The sequence below is a fragment of the Lynx canadensis genome, chromosome B3 (assembly GCF_007474595.2).
Source record: "Lynx canadensis isolate LIC74 chromosome B3, mLynCan4.pri.v2, whole genome shotgun sequence".
Taxonomy (NCBI): domain Eukaryota; kingdom Metazoa; phylum Chordata; class Mammalia; order Carnivora; family Felidae; genus Lynx; species Lynx canadensis.
Window position 1 is genome coordinate 110,914,781 of NC_044308.2, and position 14,456 is coordinate 110,929,236.

The following is a 14,456-nucleotide window of genomic DNA, read 5'->3' on the forward strand; positions in this document are numbered from 1 at the left end:
TAGCTGGATTTGAACCCAAGTCTGTCTGCCCCGAAGCCCATAACTGAGTTACCATTCAAAAAGCATTGGTCGAAGGCCTGGGTGGCTCAGTCAGTTAAGCATCCAACTCTTGATCTCGGCTCAGGTCATGATCTCACAGCTTGTGGGATCGAGTCCTGCATTGGGCCCTGTGCTGACAGCATGGAGCCTGCTTGGGATTCTCTCTCTGTCCCTTCCCCTCATGCTCTCTCTCTCAAAAATAAACATTAAAAAAAACCCTTAAAAAAAAAAGCACTGGTTTTACTATCATATTTAATGCAATAATCACATTGGCTTTCTGAGATAAGGAGATGAGGGGACCAGAAATCTTTAAAAACTCCCTAGGGCTGCAGCCAGCCATCCTGCCTCTAGGGGGGGTCTGTACCCACTCACCGTCTCATCCTCTAAGTCCCGGCTGATCTGCAGCTTGGCTCGGGATGACTCCAGCTGCTTCTTCCTCCTCTCCAGGGGCTCCAGGAGGTCCAGGAACCGCTTCTCGATGCTCACGTCTGTGTCTTCTGCCTCATCTCCCAGTGAGGGCACCTGGGCAAGCAGCTCCCCCAGCTCCTCCTTCCGCACATTCACTTGGTCCTCCACACGCTGGGGCATAAGGGGACAGTGTCAGTACCAACCTTGGCACCTGGATAGTCCCTCATCCTCATCATCATCCGTATCCCATTCATCTTTAAAGGCCCCACCTCCCCCAGGAAGTCTCCCTGGGTGCCCCCACTCATCCTTCCTGCCTCACAAGCGCCTGTCCTATACTTGTGGTGCATGCTTTTATTAACCCCGGATCCCTGTCTTCACTACAAAGGGGTAGGAGATGGGTTATGAACCAGGAGACATTTTTGCTTGATAAAGGTAAGCCCACCTAAGAGGAACAGGAGTACTTACTTTCAGGTTGCACATTTGCTTCCTAAGATCTCCTATTCCAACACTCCCAGTCTACAACCCACTCACGTGCCTTCAGCTTAGCCAGCATCCGGTTGACACTGGTCAGGTCCTTGCCAGGGTCATCGGACCGCAGCTGGTCCTCCATAGCACTGATCCACTTGTTGAGGTCGGCGTGGGTCTGTGAGCGCAGGTAGGAGTTCCTGGCAGCTGAGAGGTGCTGGGTCCTCTCCTGTGTGGTGGCCTGAAGTTCATCCCAGAGACGGTGCAAATCTTCCAGCCTCTGGGACACCAGGGCCAAATAATGAGGCTTCTCCTCCATCAGCTGCTTTCCTTCCTGTGGGGGAAACAGGAGGGCTCACCCTTTGAGGCCAGGCAGCCTCGGAACAGCCCTGCTCCAAGTGGTTGCCAGGGGTTAACTGAGGTCAGGGAGGCAAAGAATCTGCCTGGAACTCAGGTAAGGCTCATCTCAAAGACTGCACCCCCCCCCCACCTGAGTTATTTTCAGGAGAAGGTGTGACAGGGAGGGGTATGTCTGGAGCAAAGGACTCAGGGAGATTGTAGTATGGGGAGTTGCAGACCAGAATCAACTGATGCTAAATTATTTTTTAATTAAAAAAGATTCACAATCCATCCAGGTACAAGCAGCATGGAAAGGACTCTACTCTCTCGATGGTTTTCCCAGAGGCTATGCACTGCTAACCTTTGTGATATGTTTTAGTTACTGAGTGTGTCTTACCTGGTTTTCACCTGAATAAATGTACCCTTTTAGGTGAGTACAGTATAATATGACATAGGCCTAGAAATAGATGTTGCTAATAATAGCCAATAGTTACTGTATGCCCAGTAAGTGCTAAGGGCTATTCTAAGTGCTTTAATGCTCACCATCCCTTGGCTAGGTATTGTCATTACCCTCATTTTTCAGATGAAGAAACTGAGGCCCAGAGAGGTTGAGGAGTTGGACAGTCTGGCTTGGAGCCTACACCTTCAACCACAATGACTTCTTCCTACTTTTTCCTGGACAGCCACAGTAGGGAGGAGTAAATGCAACTGATTCTCAGATCTACCACCAGCTACATTTTCACTTGGGTCCTTGGGCAAGCTTGTTATAGGGGGGACCCCTGGCTCCCCATCTATGAGGGGTTGTCCTGCCCATCCAAATAATGAGGGTCAATGGTCCCCTGAGCCACTCTACTCATCTCATATACTCCTTTGCCCTTGGGAGGGACGGTGCTGGTGTCCTGGTGAGAATAACAGAAGGCAAACAGAGATAACTGGTGTCCTGGCACTAGATGCTGAGGCACCAACTCGGGTTTTCTCACTGTCCTGGACTGTCTCTAGACTCAGGCCACCCAGAGGAGGCACCAATTCTGACCAGACCCTACAAGGCTGGGTATACCAGGAGCTCTGAAGGTTTGGCTACTATTTAGAGAAGTTTTTCACTTCCAGGGTCTATACCATCCAGTAAGCTTCAGATAGTGTCTATGCCCTGAGTGAAGCTTATTCAGGTAAGCACATCTGAGCAGAGAGCCCCCCACCACTCACCATTTGCTTTACTTACTGCATCAATGCTATCTAACCATCCTTGGTGGGAAGCCAGGTCTGCCACAAAGGCCTGGTGCTTCAGCCACTTGTTTTGAAGGTTTCTCACTTCATCATAGGAGACATCCTGAGATGTTAGCAGCTTGTCATTGATCCAGAGAGTGAGCTGTGGACAGAAAGCGGGAGTCCAACAATCTTTGAGTGTACCTCTTTGGCCAGGGGCTCAGGGCAGGTCCTGATCTCCACCTCTGGCTGCAGAAGAAGGCCAAGGAGAGGAAGTAGGAATACAGCAGAGTACTACTCTCCAAAGCTCTTGGTTCCTAACTCCCAGCACAGGCAACTTAACCTGTGTTGTCTCAGGGTTAAAACATAAGCACCTGAGTGTCTTCCCTAGTAGACTGTGTGCAGTATGACTCCAGGGATATCTATGCTTCTCTCCATATTTCCAGGACCTAGGACAGGGCCTGGCCTATTACAGGAACTCAGTGAGTGTTTACTGGATGGACAGATAAATCCATCCTTTGGCAGTAGGGTGAGAAATCATTAATAAACACAGAGAAAATGTTATCTGAGGAAGAAGTCAAGGGCAGATCCTATATTTAACAATGAGGGAAGAACCGTGATAAGCATCCAATGTTTCCAAGATGTCCTGGCAGCATACCAAGCCTGGTTGGTGCCAAGGGCAGAGGTAGATGAAAACAAAGTTGTTTGGGCAGGGTGGAAAGGGGTATGAGGATGGGAGCAAAAAAGAAGTCAGAGAAAGCACCATTCCACACAGAAGTACTGCTCATGGAGGGACTCAGGAGTGTGGCTTACACCAGGCTGAGCAAGGACCTCTGAGTCAGTTCTCCAACTGGGAGGTTTGTTGAAAATGCTGTTCTCTCTCTCTCACCCCTTAAGGTTCTGATTCATCTGGGTCTCAGTGGGGCCCAGGACTTTGCATTTAATGAGGGCCAGGACTGGCTCCATCATTTTAAGGGCCCATTGCAAAATGGAAATAGTCAAAATTATTAAGAATTTCAAGATGGCAACCACAGACCATTAAATCAAGCATGGGGCCCTTCTAAGCACAGGTCCTGTATGAATGCACAGGTTGCATGTTCTTGAAGCTGGCCTTGACTAGGGCCCTAGGTGACTTTAATATAGATAGCCCTAGGGCCATTCTTTGAGGAACCCTGCCCTAGACTGTGCAAATTAAAAGATGACTTTGTAGATTCAGGGTTAAAAAAAAAAAAAAAAGAAAGAAAAAAGAGAATTGTAGAACCAAAGATTCTAGAGGATGACCTATGCTATCAAATACCCAGAGTTTCCCTCATGAAATTCCAGACTCCCTACTTGGAATCCTGTGGACTTTTTTTTTTTTTTTAAGTTTATTTACTTATTTTTTAGTAATCTCTACACCCAATGTGGGGCTCAAACCCATGACTCTGAGATCAAGAGCAGCACACTCCTCTGACTGAGCCAGCCTGGTGTACTCCCTGTGGACTTCCTAGGGCACTTTGATCCTAGAATGGAATCTCCTGCAAAGTGACCTGCCTTGCTGCAGCCTCACCTCTTGGCAGTTCTGGAGGAAGTTCTGGAGCTCCAAGTTGTCTCTCAGAGTTGCTGAGGCCTCCTGAGCCTTCTCCTTGTTTTTCCTGTGCCTGGAAGGGAAGCCGGATGCTGCGGTTCACAACATGGCTAAGCCTGGGAATCATGCACAACACCACCAGCCCTACCTGGCTCTGGCCTCATGACCTTGGGGGTGGAGAGTACCTGTCCTCAATCAGCTGCACCTTCTCTAGGATCTTGTCTGAGTAGAGGTTTTTGTCAGCTACCAGCTTGTTTCCAGAGTCCACAGGACTCAAGACCTTATCCTGGTTGTTCTCCATAGACATCAAGAAATCCTCAAACTTCCGGATCCCAGCCTCTGCAGCCTCTAGGGAGTCTGGGGGCTCCAAGTGAGCCAGAGTATATTCCTGTTGAAGCAAGTTTCCAGATAAGGGATGAAGATAAGCTGAGAGGGCAGTGAGGACACTTGCCAAGCAGTAGCACCGTGTGCAGCCATATAGGCTACAGCACAAATGGTGACCTGCTGGAGTTGTGCAAGGAAGAGGAACCCCAGGCTTGGCCCCCGGCACCCGAGGAACAGTGTGCCTAAAGCCACATAGAAGGGTAATGGCTCAGGGGAAAATTTACAACTCCAGCCTGTAACTGACCCAAGAAGAAGGCAAAGTTTAGGACACAGGGCTGGAAAAGGCACATGATAAGGAACAAAGAGGATTTCCCCCCAGTTGGCCAGAGAGAGTCCCCCAAAATTTGTTCTCTGAGAACATTCACAGACTCACCAGTGCTGTTGCCCTGAGAGATAACCCCACTTCCCAATCCCGAATGCCTCCCTCTACCTGATTGCTGAGGATGGCTTCAGCTTGCTTGGCATCTCTCTGGAACTCCTGGAAGCCAAGGCACTGGGCGAGCGAGTGGTTGCGGCTCTCCCACATCCGGCACAGGGCATCCCAGCCCGCATCCAGGCCCTCCAGCCTCTGGCCCAGAAGCAGATACTCTGGGTCCGTCTGATCACGGATCACATTCTCTCCGGATACCCTGACATGCTGGTAGCTCTCTTGGTGCCCATCAATCTCGTCCTTGATGGCCGCATGCTGCTGAAGGAGCTGCTCGGCCTCCGGGAGGGACTCGGGCATGTCCTCAGAGGCCACGGCCTTCTGGGCCATGGACAGCCAGGACTGGAAGTCATCTAGATTCTGCAGGAAGGCCTGCAGCTGGCTGGCTTCACCCAGCGAGGCTTCCTGCTCCTGGAGGGCTTCCTGCAGGTCCTTCCACAGCTGCTCCACACATGCCTGCCGCTGGCCAATGTCCTCTCTCTGCTCAGGGTGAGATGCCATCAGCTGCTGCGACTCACGCTCCAGGGCACCCACGCGGGCCTGGATGGCGGCCACGTCGCGCTCCAACCCCGACAGCTTCCGCTGGATGGCAATGACGCCTGCCAGGTCCTGGCCCAGGTCCTTTGTGGACCGTACCACGTGCATCTTGTCCTCAATCCACTTGCTAGTCTCTTCACAGTCCACACAATAGTTACGCACCCGGAGGGCTGAGTTTACTGCCTCCCGCCGCTCTGACACTACTGTCTGGAATGCCAGCCACCTGCCAAGGGGGACACAGAAACCCACTTCCTTAACCCTTCCCACAGCGCATCCCTACCCAGATTCCCGGCAGTCTCTCTCCATAGATCTTGCACACCAAAGAAAATCATCTACCCAACAAACTGTGATGAGTAAAATTCATTTATCCAATTTTACCCAAGATAATACAGACTGCCAATCGGATATTTCCATCAGGAGGAGGCGAGATTCCAACCAGAAGTTAAGGAACGAGACCATGACGCTTAGTTTGGTTATGTAGTTGAATTCTGGGCAAACATATAACCTGCCCAGATTTTTTGAAATGCTGAAAATAATTAGAAACCTTACATTCATCAACTTAAAGGCAATTTCAGGACACAAGGTGCCAGTGGCCCTAAAGGAACCATACAGATGCCTAAGACCATGTTCACAGTGCCCAAGGCCTAAAAAGGTCACCTTGTTACTTTTTTTTTTTTTTAATGTTTATTTGTTTTTGAGACAGAGAGAGACAGAGCATGAATGGGGGAGGGTCAGAGAGAGGGAGACACAGAATCTGAAACAGTCTCCAGGCTCTGAGCTGTCAGCACAGAGCCTGACACGGGGCTCGAAATCACGGACCGCGAGATCATGACCTGAGCCGAAGTCGGCCGCTTAACCGACTGAGCCACCCAGGTGCCCCAAAGGTCACCTTGTTTCTAAAAGAAAAGAGGCCTGGGGTGCTTGGGTGGCTCGGTCAGTTGAACATCTGACTCTTGATTTCAGCTCAGGCCATGATCCCAGGGTCCATGCTGAGTCAGGCTCCATGCTGGGCATGGAGCATGCTTAAGATTCTCTCTCCCCTCTTCCTCTCCCCTTCTCCTACACACACACACACACACACACACTCTCTCTCTCTCTCTCTCTCTCTCTCTCTCTCTCTCTCTCTAAAAAGAAAATAAAAGTGGCCTTATGGAGGAGGAGGAGGAAGAGGAAGGGAGAAACTGGGATTATAATTGAGAAATGGATAATATAATCTTGACCTTAAGATGCACTGCCAGAATGAAAATGGGAAATACGCAAAGGTCTGGCAGATGTTCTGGAACCTGGGGTTGGTCTGCAGCTCCCAGTAAGCTTCTTCTAAAGAGCTGGGCATCAGCATGGGCCGAGGCCACCAGAGACCCTTTCCTTGGACCCAAGTTTACTCATTCTGAGTAATATGTAATAAGTAAGTAATATGGAAGCACTTAAGAGTGTGCTGAGTGCTCATTTGCTGAGCTCATCTTTCTTGAATACCCACAGGGTATAATAAGTATTATGTTAGCTGTTGGGAGAACATAGTCATAGTCAGAATTCACCTTATGGAGTGTATGATTTAGAGAGAAATTAAGACAAGCTCACAAAATAACTGGTATAAAGTACTATGTACACCAGGCAGAGAGAACTAAGGACACTGTGAGGGTGATGGGGGCAGGTTTTGTGGTGGACATCAGAGTTGAATCTCAATGAGCAGCTCTCCAGCACCACCACTGTACTGATCTAAGGATTGGGTCCTGAGTATCTTACTCCTCTTTGTACCCTCAGAACCTGGGGGAAGGAGGCTGAGCAACTAGGCAAATGGCCTGGGGAGAGGGCAAGGTGGGTACTCCCAAGGTGTGACAACAGCTGCTAAAGAGGGGTGAGAGGTCTGCAAAGAGAAGTGGGAGATAGGCTAGGAGGAACTGGGAATACCAGGACAGAGAAGAGCAAGAGCCCAAAGATTTTGCAGTTTCTCTCCTAGACAGAGAAGTCCCTGATTCCTGGGAAATTCTGTGCCTCCATGCAAGAAGCTCTGTGGTGATTTTCTAGGCCTTTCCTGGTGTGGCCTCACCACAGCCACCAGCAGAGACCACAGAGAGGATGGGCTGGGAATTAAGTCTAGTTGCTCCTGCTGCACTGTCTCTAAGATGGAAGAAGCTGACAGAACCACTCCAGTCAGCCCTGGTGAGGCCAGTCAGAAGTTCAGGTTTGGTCCTGGGCCAAGATCATTAAAAAAAAAAAAATGGAATTGGGGTGTGTAGATGGCTCAGTCCATTAAGCCTCCAACTTTGGCTCAGGTCATGATCTTGTGGTTCATGGTTTGAGCCCCACACTATGCTCTGTGCTGACAGCTCAGAGCCTGGAGTCTGCCTCAGATTCTGTGTCTTCCTCTCTGCCCCTCCCCAGCTCGCTCTCGCTTTCTCTCTCAAAAATAAACATTAAAAAAAAATGGAATGTATACAGTGTATGAAGGTAATCACTTATTCAGTAAGTGCTTGAATGACTCATATGGGCCAAGCCTGGCAGAAGAGATTTCAGTTGTGTCCCCGTTCACTCATTCACTAAATATTTATCATGCAACTGTCATGTGCCTTTTGCCAGGCACTGTTCTAGGCTCTAGGGACGTAGCAATGAACAAAGCAAAGTACTTGCTCTCATTTGAATGAGCAGAGACAGATAAGTAAGTCCATAATTCATCAAGTGGTGATAGGTACAATGAAAAAGTAAAGCAACATAATGAGATAGAGGCAGCGGGGCTGGGTAGGAAGTAGGTAGTGATGTTTTCAACTGGGTGGTCAGTGAAGGCTGTTCCAATAAGCTGAGTCTGAATAATATAAGGGAGTAAGCCGTGTGTGTGTGCGCGCGCGCGCGCGCATATGTGGATTTTCGGGCCTTAAATACATAAGGCTTTGTTTTGACATTATCATGGTAAGTCCTTCTATCAAAGAATATGGCATACTTCTCTTCCTTTTCAAGTTTTGTTCCGCTTCCTTCACATTCACTTTGCATATTTCTTGTCATTTTATTCTTTACTTTTTTATTTTTTTAACATTCATTTTCTTAAAATAATTTTTTTGTTAATGTTTTTGTTATTTATTTTCGAGAGACAGAGACAGAGTACAAGTGGGGGAGGGGCAGAGAGAGAGGGAGACACAGAATCTGAAGCAGGCTCCAAGCTCTGAGCTTTCAGCACAGATCCCGAAGCACAGCTCAAACCCACAAACCGTGAGATCATGACCTGAGCCAAAGTCGGACACTCAACCAACTGAGCCACCCAGGCATCCTGTTACTTATTTTTTTCTAAATATAATTTATTGTCAAGTTAGCTAACATACAGAGTATACAATGTGCTCTTGGTTTTGGGAGTAGATTCCCATGATTCATAACTTGCATACAACACCCAGTGCTCATTCCAACAAGTGCCCTCCTCAATACCCATCACCTATTTTCCCCTCCCCCCACCCCCTTCAACCCTCAATTTATTCTCTGTATTTAAGAGTCTCTTATGGTTTGCCTCACTCTCTGTTTGAAACTATTTTTCCCCCTTTCCCTTCCCCCTGGTCTTCTGTTAAGTTTCTCAAACTCCACATATGAGTGAAAACATAGGATATCTTTCTCTGACTTATTTCACTTAGCATAATACCCTCCAGTTCCATCCATGTTGTTACAAATGGCATGATTTCATTCTTTCTCATTGCCAAGTAGCATTCCATTGTATATATAAACCACATCTTCTTTAGCCATTCATCAGTTGATGGATATTTGGGCTTTTTCCATAATTTGGCTATTATTGACAGGGCTGTTATAAACATTGGGGTACATGTGCCCCTATGCATCAGCACTCCTGTATCCTTTGGATAAACTCCTAGTAGTGGCCAAGTGGATATTTGGAAAGAGAATATTCCAAACAGAGGAAAGCTCAACTATATGCTTGGTGCTCAAAGCACTGTGGGCAGTAAAGATACTGCTCTTCATTTGCTTCTAGTCTAGCAGGAAAGTTCTTCAGGATAAAAGTAATTATAATGGAAGGTAGACTATAAAGTTCTGAACCAGTACAAAGGAGGGAAAGAACGGTTTTCATCTTGGACACTGGGAAAAAGAGGCACCTGAACTGGTCTAAAGGATGGGCCTGATTTGGAATGTAGAGTTGGACGAGAATGCTCTCTGGTAGGGAGAATGGCAGTGGCATGGGGGTAGGCTGTGGGCAGAGGCGAAGAATCACAGTTATTTAAAAAATACATATTTGAAGAGCTATCACGTGAAAGAAGACTCATAATAAGTTTTTATTTCTCTAAAGGGCAGGGCCAGAACCAAGGTCTACAAATTTCAAGGAAGGAGATTTCCATTCACTAGGAGGTCAGACCTTCTAACCAAGGGAGTTGCCTCCAAATGGGGTGGGCTGCATGGTGAAGGGGTGAGCTACCCACCCCTGTAAGTGTCTGTACAAGAACAGTGGTCTGGAGTAGTCAGCCAGATTAGATGACTTCACAGGTACGTTTCAACTCTCAGATTTAACGAGAAAACCATCTTACCATTTCACACCTCAGGTTTTCTCTCACCTAAGGATGGCAAGTGCCTTGACGTATTTCACTTAGGATGGTTCACAGCTTCAGGATTTATGAAGATCATTCTCATGAAGGCAACAGATACATAACTGACAAGTTCTTCCTGTCTTGCACGCACGCGCGCACACACACACACACACACACTTGTACACACACTCTCTCTCTCTCACACACACACACACACACACACACACACACACACTCTCACACACACACACCTTCATTATGTCCAAGCCTAAAGAAGATCAAAAAGTCATCTTCCTCCTCTGCACAAACTTCACATTACAGAGGAATCTCCTGACCTCAGTCTCTGTCATTAGATGCTGACATAATCGGTCCTGTTCTAGTGACTCTGAAGTATCCCTGTCACCCTCCGCCTCCCACTGGGCCCCCACCAGAGTCTCTATTAGGCTGAGCCTTTTTTTTTTTTTTTTTTTAGCACAACGGGGTCTTACCTAACTCCACCTCCCAGATTGCTTCAGGCAGAGCAAAGCCCCGACATAAGTGTGGGGAAAGGAACTGGGGCAACAGGGAGGTGGTAAACATGTGGTATTGTGTCTGCAGGGCCCAAGGTAACAAAGGGGAACACAGGCGTGTGCTATCCTCAGAGATCCTTGAGGAACTCATGGCAATTATGCCTTGGACAGAAAGCACCCCCTCTCTAAAGGTTCCTTAGGGGCTGTTTTTTGTTCCAGCCACAAAGCGAGCTCAAGGCTTCCTGCTAATTCTCCTGCTCATTCAAGCCAGCCTCATTATCGATGCTGCATTTTGGCACAGGCAGGAGCTCTCTTTTATGGACAGTACTTAAGAGCTCTCAGAAAGCAATTTTTCCTGCCTACGAATGTCTGGGGAAATGTGGCATGAGTGCCTTATGGCCTGATTCTAACTACAAGTGCGCTCAGAACGTTTCCTCCATCAAACAGGATACAGCCCACCCTGTGTGGTGAGTGCAGCGCTGTTCACCCCTTGTTGCTACAGTCCATGGTCAGAAGAAGACTGTGACTGAGAAAGACAGGAGCTCTGAGGGTACAAACCCAACAGTGCCTAGCAGGAATCCTGACTTTGGGGCCATACCCCAAGGGTGTGTCAGTGGCCCAGAGAAGATGCCCTCAGCCCCCAACCCTACCCACACCCCACCTGCTGTTCAGGTGGTCCTGGTACTGCTTCACTTCCCCACTTCGAGGGTGGCTGCTGTCTACCAGGCTGTTGGCAGCAAGGTTCACGCCGTCAATCTGTATCATCAACGTCTTCATCTCCTGGTCCAGGATGTCAAACCTGATAGGGACAGAGAAGATGAGGACTGGGGAGGCAGCCTGGGCACTTGGCCTACTGCCCTGTCTCTGGAACCTGGAACTCTCCTTTCTCCTTCCATCTCCTAAATACATGTGACCGGGTAAGGGGGCAGAAAGGAAAAAGTAATGCTGACAGACTCTATTTTCTGATTCATGGGTCCAATTTCATAGTTTGGCATTTCTTGGACCAGGCTAGTAAACAGCTGGTTGCTTACCACATAGGCCATTGGCTCAATGGAGAGGCAGAGGGGAAAGAAGAGGTGTGTATGTTGGGGTGGGGGTGGGGTTGATCACCTCAAAGAACACCTGCCGTGTCTCCACTGCCACAGCTGCTACTCTTTGGCCCTAATTCCACTGGCCTTGATACCTTCACCTGAAGGATACCCTCCCCAGCCAGGTGCTCTGTCCCCGGGTAGGAGAAGGGAGAGCCTCTGGGGGCAGGGTGTAGTTATGCAAGCTGACCCTTCTGGGATAAGAGACCAGGTCTCTCCAGCACCCTGGGCCCACCCCAGCACACTCTAGGGAGTGACCTCTCCTCAACTCTCTAGTTCTGTACTTAAGACACTTGGAGTGCCGTCCAGACTGGGGGCATGCTCCCCCATGCCCGAGTGCAGATAGAATCAGAATACTGGACAGGAGAGTGGCCTTACAGACCAGTAGTTTGCAAACTGGTCCCTGTGGCCATTTGGGGCTCTGTGGCTTAGTGACTGCCATAGAGAGCTAGAGGTGGTGAGGCTCCGACTTCTCACCTCCCCCTTAACCAAACAGTTCTACTTTCCTCTGTGTTATATGTCAGAGGTTCTATATACAATTCATTTGAACAAAGACTGCTGTGGCCGAAAAGTAATTGAATAACTGGACTAGAAAGATCCCCTGTGTTATTTTAAGGAAGGCCCCAGGGGGCAAAGTACCCAAAGCCACAGAGCCTGATTAAAACCCATGACTCTGGTGCATGGCCTGAGCAATTAAGGGTATCCCGTCCCCTCTCAGAGAGAGCTCTCCTGATCTAGAGGTTGTTCCTACAGTGCAGGGCCATAGTGCGGGGAGCTGAGGGAGAGAAAGCCAGGCTCTGACCTGTGCTGTGCGACCTCCAGGTCCTCCAGTGTGTCTGGGATTTCCATCTGGGCCAGCCACTTTTCCTTCTCACCCATCCACAGCTCACAGGCATCTGTCTCCCCAAACACCGTATACAGGTCCAGGGCATCCTGCAGCCTCTGCCGACGCAGGTCTGCCTGGGCCACCACCTGCTGGTAGAGCTCCCGAAGGGCCTGCAGCCGGTTGGTCACATCTGGGGAATCCCGAAACTCTTGGGGGAAGTCCTGGGCCTGCTGTTCCAGATGTTCCATCACCCCGTGGCTCTCCTCCAGCTCCTCCAGGAAGTCCTTATGCTTCTTCCCCAGGGCCCGTGTGGCCCCCTCATCCTGTCCCACGTCTTCACCTGAGAGCAGCCGGTGGGCATCTTGCAGCCAGGCCTTTAGGTCGTCAGCATCACCCTGGAACTGGAAGAAGTTCTCAGCATCCTGGAGGTTCTTCTTGCGAAATGCAGCCAGCTCCTTCAGCTGGTCCCACTGTGCAGACACCTCCTTGATTCGGGCCTCAATCTGTGGGTGCCCAAATTGCTTACGTGCGACCATGCCCTCTGCCTCCTGGAAGATCTGCTCCAGGTGGGTGTCCAGCCCTCGGAGCTCATCCTCAAAGGCCTTGTGCTTGCGCTGAAGGATGAGCACACTCGTCAGGTCTTTGCCATAGTCCAGGGAAGAGTAGATCTGCTCCTTCTCCTTGATCCAGCTCTCGGCCTCGTCCATCTCCCAGAAGAACTTCCAGAGCCGTTTGGACTGCTCCAACTGGGCCTTCCGTCCAGCTGCCATGTTGCTCAGCTCCTCAAAGCACTGCTCCAGGTGACTGATACGGTCCTGGATAACCTGGGGGTCGCAAGGCTGGTATCCTGGGAGGAATGAAAGAAGGGAAGGCAAAAGAGGTAAGGGTTTTGTTTGTGGGCAAGCCTTGGATCAGTTGCCAGGCTAGAACCACACAATCTAGAACCTGCCATCTCACTGGGGCTTTGGAAGTGGACACAGAGTTCCCAGTTGCTCAGAGGACAGGCCAAGTTCTTTATAATTAGTTCCCATTAACAATTCAGGAATAAGGTGGGTCGGCTCTTGGTAGAAACGCGTAACACGAAATTCTTTTTTAAAAGGCCCAGGCACAGATTTCAAGATGATTCTTCAAGGAGGCATCAGGATCTTTAAGACCCAAAGCTATAATTCTAAATGGTCTCTGCTGTATCTTGAACTAGCAGAGTGAATGGAAGGCAGATGATGCCTTATTGGTGCTTAGGAACACCTTCTGATTCTAGATTACTGAAGCAGTTGCCTGCTATCTGGAGAATTTTGCTCTCCTTCAAGCTTCTCTTTTGCACCTTAGTTGATGAAAGAAGCAGAATTCTAAAGCTGGAGGATTTATCCAAGTTGAGGTGCTAGAACGCTGGGCCAGAGCATAGGGCTCTGGCTTCAGAGATCTCAACAGGGAGACATCCGTGGCCTCACCTTTCCCCTCAGTGAACTGCAGGGTGGCCGCAGTGATGGCCTTCACTTTGTCCCCTTGGATGGCGATGTCAGCTTCCATCAACTTGTGCTTCTGTAGCAAGTCCTCGACCTCCAACAAATGCTTCCCAAACTCAGCAGACAAGAGGTGAGCCTGGCAAAGAGGACAGACCGGGTAGAGGGGAAAAGGAGAGGTGAAGTCACATACCTGCTAGGAGAAGAGACCCCTCCAAAGGAAGCATCCATGGTATGGGGGCCTGGGAGTCAGATGCAGCTGGAAGATGCTTGCTGCTCAGCATGGAAGCTATAGAGGACTTCCTAGTGGGAGTGCCTTTCAGAATCATGCATGGAACGTTTTTCAGAAGCTCAAGCCCCACACTCGATCTCCTGCATCTGTCTCAAGGTTTGGGGCCTGGGCATGTGTATTTTTAGAAAGCTCCATGGTTGGTCTGATGTGCATCCTCAGCGAGACCCACTGCAGTGGAGGGAGAGGAGAGTCAGACTTCTTGGTTGCTCCTATGCTGGGAAGTCTGGATTCTAACCAGACTCAAACTGGGATTAGTTGGGGCCGGATTCTCCAAGCTCCTGATTCATGTCTATCACTTCTAGGTCCTGTAGGTTGGCACCTGTGCTACCATAAACCCAAGATGTTTTGATCACCCGAAATACAGTGGACCTGGGTTGGTGACTTGTCTGGAGCAGAGGGAGACA

At 49.3% G+C, this 14,456-nt stretch overlaps 1 protein-coding gene across 3 annotated transcripts in view; it reads right to left on the reverse strand.

Annotated features, from left to right (window-relative positions):
- The window catches only part of SPTB (spectrin beta, erythrocytic), a 129,369-nt gene that overhangs the window by 27,533 nt on the left and 87,380 nt on the right, over positions 1 to 14,456 (reverse strand). For all 3 annotated transcript variants that reach the window (XR_003969577.1, XM_030319306.1, XM_030319307.2), the window contains exons 13-21: positions 13,749 to 13,899; positions 12,277 to 13,147; positions 11,048 to 11,185; positions 4,836 to 5,592; positions 4,207 to 4,409; positions 4,004 to 4,094; positions 2,471 to 2,617; positions 983 to 1,246; positions 412 to 618 (exon numbers count right to left, since the gene is read on the reverse strand). Coding sequence is in view for 2 of the 3 variants with exons in the window: in XM_030319306.1 (XP_030175166.1) it covers positions 412 to 618; positions 983 to 1,246; positions 2,471 to 2,617; positions 4,004 to 4,094; positions 4,207 to 4,409; positions 4,836 to 5,592; positions 11,048 to 11,185; positions 12,277 to 13,147; positions 13,749 to 13,899 (2,829 nt within the window). In the remaining variant the exon portion in view is untranslated. The remainder of the gene's footprint in view (positions 1 to 411; positions 619 to 982; positions 1,247 to 2,470; positions 2,618 to 4,003; positions 4,095 to 4,206; positions 4,410 to 4,835; positions 5,593 to 11,047; positions 11,186 to 12,276; positions 13,148 to 13,748; positions 13,900 to 14,456) is intronic.